The sequence below is a fragment of the Diospyros lotus genome, chromosome 7 (genome assembly GCF_014633365.1).
Source record: "Diospyros lotus cultivar Yz01 chromosome 7, ASM1463336v1, whole genome shotgun sequence".
Lineage (NCBI taxonomy): Eukaryota > Viridiplantae > Streptophyta > Magnoliopsida > Ericales > Ebenaceae > Diospyros > Diospyros lotus.
Genome location: NC_068344.1, coordinates 32,282,367 through 32,288,864, shown reverse-complemented (window position 1 = coordinate 32,288,864; position 6,498 = coordinate 32,282,367). Strand labels below are relative to the sequence as shown.

Below are 6,498 nucleotides of genomic sequence, written 5' to 3'. Positions count from 1 at the left end.
AATAAAACAAAATTAAAAAATAAATTTTTAAAAATAGCAAGTCAAATTATACTCTTGAAAGTTTTAAAAACTTTTAATTCAAAATTTTTAAAAGTAACAAAATAGATAGAAGATAAGAAAAGGCGGTTAAAGAAACATTATGAATTCTACTAAAAAATTTCTCTCGAAATAAAGGAAAAGTCAAATACGTCTATGAAAGTTGCATCAAATAAATTTATTTTTTTTAATCCACTATTCTCTAGAATAATTAGTTTAAATAATTTATAATTTTAATTATATTTTTTCTCTTTATTATTCATACAAAATATAAAATTTTATGTATAAATAATTATGTATATTTATATGTTATTATTTTATTTATATTGCTTGAATTGAAAGGTTAAAAATTATCTGTAAAATTATACAAAGACTTAATATTTTATTTTACAAAAATCAAAATTATATTTAAAGTTAAACAAAATCTTAGGCTGTTGTTTCAAATTTATACAAGTAATATAAATAGATAAGAAAATAAATAATATGTAAGTAATATATAATATCATATATATCATATATTATATATTTATATATATATGTTGGTTTAATAGAGACCCAGAGAGAGAGAGAGAGAAGCCGGAACGACAAACGGCGGTTGCATTGGTGGCAATGGCGGCAAGAAACGAGAAGAGAGAGGGGGAGGGGGGGGAAAGGAGAGAATGAAAAAGATGGAGTGTCGGTGGGGGTGAGGCAATGCGAACGGATGCTAGGGATGCGATGGTGGTCCTACTGATTTTTTGTTTCCTATTGAGGCCCAAGGCTATGACGAGGTTTCGAGTTTATCTTCATAAGCTTTGACCCGGGATTGAAGTATCGTTCATAGTACCACTCATTGGCAGCTCATTTAGAAGTCAGGCCATAAACCTCTTTATTAAGCATTTGGAGGAGAAATGAGCTAAGCCAATTTGCTCGAGGCTTAAGGAAGCCCAAGTCCAAGCCAATTCTCATGTTTGCCTTACCTTAGGGATGTCATATAAAAGGGTTCTTGTGTTCTCTGTTGCCCTTTTATTGATGGCCGATTCTCTCTCTCTCTCTCTTTACTCTCCCGATAGCTTCTTTTTGATGGTCAATCTTCGTGAGTCTTACTTGCCTTTCTCGGTTCGATCCCCCTTTCCATGGTGGTGGTCCTTCTTTCCTTGTGGATCCCTTGGTCGATCCGTTGGTTGTCTCTATTTATACTATCTGACATATCTCTCAAGGAGAAGCTCTCAACCTACAGTTGTTGAATCCATCTCTTTGTGAGTGGTGCTCTCTGTTAGGGGTGTGCATTCGGTTATAACCGAACCGAATCGACCAAAAAATACTAACCGAACCGAATCGACCAGAATGCGATAACCGAATCGAGCCGACCGACTAATCTCAATTAACCGAACTTACCGAAATCTAAATTGAGTTAACCGAACCGATAACCTGTTGTGCCATGTAAAAAGAATAAAAATCAAAAAATCAAAAAAGAGTGAAATGGAAGAAAGCTGGCAGCAATTTGTTGCTGCCAGCTGGCAAGACTTGCGGCTGCAAAGCAGCCACAAGAAGCAGCAGTCGCGAGGTGCAACCTCGCGGCTGGCTCGGCCTCGCGGCCGCACGTCGCGAGGCACAGCAGCCTCGAGGCTGTTTGCCGCGAGGTGCATTCTCGCGGCTGCATGCCGCGAGATAAAGTCTCGCGGCAATTTTTCACGAGGCGCAGCCTTGCGGCTGCGTGCCGCGAGGTGCCTCGCGGCAATCAGCCGCAAGAAGTTACTGCCTTGCGGCAGTGTTGGCCGCAAGGCACACTGCCGCAAGGCTCGGGTGCCTGCGGCTACATCGTAGCAGCTCCCCCCATTTTCTTTGGCTTTAACCCATTGAGAAAATGCCACGTGTCGGCACCAGACACTCTTGAGATCCGTGCCCTATAAATACCCAACTATAGGATATTAATGAGGACTTCCAACTTCGGTAAAACTAGTCACTTTGAATACACTTTTACTATTTTCCTGAATAGTCATTGGGATCCGAGACTGACTTTGGCATCGGAGGGCCTTCGCGGGAGAAGATTCCCGCGAGCCTTCTAACACATTTTTTGAGCATTAACAGGGTCAAAGTCTTGCGGCAAACCTTGCGGCGAACCTAGCGACGAAGGCGAAGTCTTGCGGCGAACCTAGCGGCGAAGGCAAAGTCTTGCGACGATCCTAGCGGCGAAGGCAAAGTCTTGCGGCGATCCTAGCGGCAAAGGCAAAGTCTTGCAGCAAACCTAGCAGCGAAGGCGAAACGTTGTGGCGAACCTTGTGGCGAAGCTCGAAACTTGTGGCAAAACCTTGTGGCGAAGCTTGTGGCAAAGTCTTGTGGCGAAACCTTGTGGCGAACCTTGTGATGAAGCTTGTGGCAAGGGCTTGTGGCAAAGGGCTAGTGGCAAGAGCTAGTGGCAAGAGCTTGTGGCCAAGGCTAGTGGCAAGGGCTTGTGGCCAAGGCTAGTAGCAAGGGCTTGTGGCAAAGGCTAGTGGCAAGAGCTTGTGGCAAAGGCTAGTGGCAAGAGCTTGTGGCAAAGGGCTAAAGGCAAGAGCTTGTGGCAAGGGCTTGTGGCAAAGGGCTAGTGGCAAGAGCTAGTGGCGGCGAAAACTTCAGACGAACCCTTGTGACAGCATCTTTAACGGCAACCCAACTTTATCCGACATCAAGCTCGAGTGGACCCCACACATCACAAATTTTAATTGTTGTATTTTGGCAACAACAATTTGGCGCCGTCTGTGAGAAACGCAACAAAAAGCCAATTTTAACATAAGATGTCGAGAGGGACAAGATCAGCTAGTTGGGCAAACCCGCCTGATCCCACCCAAAGGAGCGCTCGTACCAGAACGGGAGCCACGAAAGGCCCTCATCAATCGCACTCTACAGCGCCAGAATTTTCAGTAGAACACCCTAACAATGAAGCGCGTTCAGGGGACTTCCCGGTGCTCGAATGCAACCATACCACTGGACCGAGGGGCATGGAGAGTTCCGAGCAAGGAGAAGCACATGTGGTTGGATTGAGGAGATATACAATAAGGCAAGAGAAGCAAGTCCCACATGCAACGCCTGCTAGTCAGGAACAACACTCCTTTGGACAGTCTTCAATTCCAAATGGAAACCTCGTAGGAACTTCAAGAATAGCTCCACCCACAGTCTTACTCTCAGATTCTGAACTATTACGGAAGAATTTTGAGGAGCTGAAGCAACAAAATGATGAGCTCAGGATGAACAATGAAGAGAATATGAGGAGGTTACAGGGAGTCACTACATTGTTACGTGAGCTAATGCCGGACATTCACGTCCCCCACATGGGACAAATCAGTACAAGAAGGGAACATTAGAGATCCCAGGACAACCCTCCAAAGGACCCTCGCCAAGGGACAAGAATCAGAACTCTAGGGCTGAATAGCCAAGTCCCGGAAGTAACAGACTCGAGAAGGAAAAATAACAGGAAGGCAAGAAGAACTCCCACGTATGGAGAGACAACAAAAAACACCTACTCGGGAGTCCATTATGACCCATCTCCTTGCCAAAATGAAGCGAAACCAGAAACACTCAGCACGTCTGACATCAAACGCCTCATAGAATAAGTGCTAGAATAGAAGCAGGTAATGATGGTGCCAAAGGTAACTCCTCTGAAAGGGTTTCCTCTATCCGATGAACTCCAAAGGCAACCAGTGCAACCAGGGTTTGAACTGCCACAGCTTTCGGTGTACTCCGAAAGGGAAGATCCCGAGAAGCACTTACAACGTTTTGTCGCAGTGGTCGTACTACATGGGTGGAATGAGATCACCAGGTGCAGGGCCTTCCCACTCTCCCTGGTAGGACAAGCTCAGCAGTGGTTCACTGAAATACCAGCTGGACATATACGATCATTCGAGCAATTGAAGAAAGAATTCCTAAATGCATTCTCCATCTATCTCCCAAAAAAGAAGAGCGCAATATATCTAATGAGCTTGCAGCAGAAGCCGAATGAATCCCTAAAGCAATACATCGAGCGATTCAGAGCCGGGACGCAAGAAGTCAGGGATCTCCCAGCCGGATTGGCGGCGTCAGCCCTACTAAATGGAACTACATACACCCCGCTTAGAAGATCCTTAGCTTTCTCTGAGCCAAACTCTTTGACGGAGTTGTTAGACCGAGCAGAACAGTTTATCATTCAAATGGAAATTTTGGACGCAGGGGAAAGTAATAGAAGAGGGAGGGAAACTCAGCACGAAGTGCGAAGAACCCAACAGGTACTTACCCCCCACACGATAAGCCGAGGCGGTAGGGAAAGCTTGGAACACCGTGCACCTCGAGAAGTACTTCCCAACTTTAGCCCTAGGGGAACGGACGAAGTGCGAGATGCAAAGTCGAGCCTGTCATCTGAAGCGTTACTCGGCCCGGTTGAAGGCCGGAATTGTCCTTAATTTTTCATTGTAATAACGTCCCCCGATGAATAAAAGAATATACCCCCTGTATTCCCGTGGAAGTAGGCAAAACTGTAAGCCGAACCACGTAAAATCTCCGTGGGTCCAGATTATTTATATGTGTCATGCAGGTATGGTGGCTTAAGCACAGCTCGCTTCCAATAGGTCAAGTCGCCTAGCGGCAATCTGGTGCCGATGACCACGGGTTGGCCCGGGATCACCAGAACATCCGATGCCTATGCCCGCAGACTCACCCAGATCCCTTGTTTGAGTTCGGTGCTATGCTTTTTGGCTAGACCCAACTCCCTGGTTGATCCGGTGCCTAGGTCTCCCGGTAAACTCTGATGTCTGGTAGGAATCCCGTGTTGGACCACTGGCCAAACCCAGATTCCCTGAGGTAGACTGGCCCTAGGAAGGCAGAAAAGAAGAAAAATGATCACCTGATAGCTCAAGCACAAGATCGCTCCCGAAGGTCAAGTCGCCTAGTGGCAATCTGGTGCCGATGACCACGAGTTGGCCTGGGATCACCAGAGGATCCGATGCCTATGCCCGCAGACTCACCTGGATCCCTCGTTCGAGTTCGGTGCTATGCCGTTTTGGCTAGACCCGACTCCTTGGTTGATCTGGCGCCTAGGTCTCACGGCAAACTCGGATGCCTGATAGGAATCCCGCGCCAGCCTACTGGCCAAACCCAGATCCCCTGAGGTAGACTGGCCCAAGGAAAGCATGAAAAGATAACAACCCTATGACAACTCTGCCATGACCTCGCTTATCAGAATTGAGTCATTCAGTTGCAATCTGGTGCCTATGACCACAAGTTGGCCCGAGATTGCCAGAACATTCGATGCCTATGCCCGCAGACTCACCCGGATCCCTCGTTGGAGTTCGGTGCTATGCCTTTTTGGCTAGACCCGACTCCCTGGTTGATCCGTTGCCTAGGTCTCCCGGCAAACTCGGATGTCTGGTAGGAATCCCGTGCTGGACCACTGGCCAAACCCAGATTCCCTGAATGGGCTAACCCCGAAAAGACGGACATGGAAAACACAATAGCCCGAGCATTATGATCCATCATAGGATCATCGGATGTCCCGGAGACTGTGCCCGCAGGCTCGCTGGACCCCTTGACTGAGTCCGGTGCTATGCTCCAGTTAGACCCGACTCCTTGGTTGATCCAGCGCCTAGGCCTCCCGGCAAGCTCGGACCCTCGACGAGAACCCCTCAGTGGAAATTATCTCCCAAGGGCATGGTTGCCCAGAAGATAATTTGGTACCTAAAGCCCTTGGCTAACGTTGGATCTTCAGGAATCCTGGAACCTTAGATCGAATTTAGGAGCTAAAACTGACTCTTTGGCTAATTTTTTACTCTTCAATTTTGTCTAAAGACAAAACAGAAGAGTGGGGGGCAATTCTTGTGCCATGTAAAAAGAATAAAAATAAAAAAATCAAAAAAGAGTGAAATGGAAGAAAGCTGGCAGCAATTTGTTGCTGCCAGCTGGCAAGACTTGCGGCTGCAAAGCAGCTGCAAGAAGCAGCAGCCGCGAGGTGCAACCTCGCGGCTGGCTCGGCCTCGCGGCATGCAGCCGCGAGGCACAGCAGCCTCGCGGCTGTTTGCCGCGAGGTGCATTCTCGCGACTGCATGCCGCGAGATAAAGTCTCGCGGCAATTTGCCGCGAGGCTCCTCGCGGCTGTTTGCCGCGAGGCGCAGCCTTGGGCTGCGTGCCGCGAGGTGCCTCGCGGCAATCAGCCGCAAGAAGTTACTGCCTTACGACAGTGTTGGCCGCAAGGCACACTACCGCAAGGCTCGGGTGCCTACGGCTACATCGTAGCAACTCCCCCCATTTTCTTTGGCTTTAACCCATTGAGAAAATGCCATGTGTCGGCACCAGACACTCTTGAGATCCGTGCCCTATAAATACCCAACTATAGGACATTAATGAGGACTTCCAACTTCGGTAAAACTAGTCACTTTGAATACACTTTTACTATTTTCCTGAATAGTCATTGGGATCCGAGACTGACTTTGGCATCGGAGGGCCTTCACGGGAGAAGATTCCCGCGAGCCTTTTAAC

The 6,498-nt window shown here is 47.6% G+C and overlaps 1 protein-coding gene across 1 annotated transcript; it reads left to right on the top strand.

Annotated features, from left to right (window-relative positions):
- The first annotated feature begins 3,632 nt into the window (after window positions 1-3,632).
- Window positions 3,633-4,430, top strand: LOC127805679 (uncharacterized). The gene has a single exon (XM_052342434.1). It carries the CDS (start codon window positions 3,633-3,635, stop codon window positions 4,428-4,430), a length of 798 nt encoding a protein of 265 aa, XP_052198394.1.
- Window positions 4,431-6,498: the final 2,068 nt, after the last annotated feature.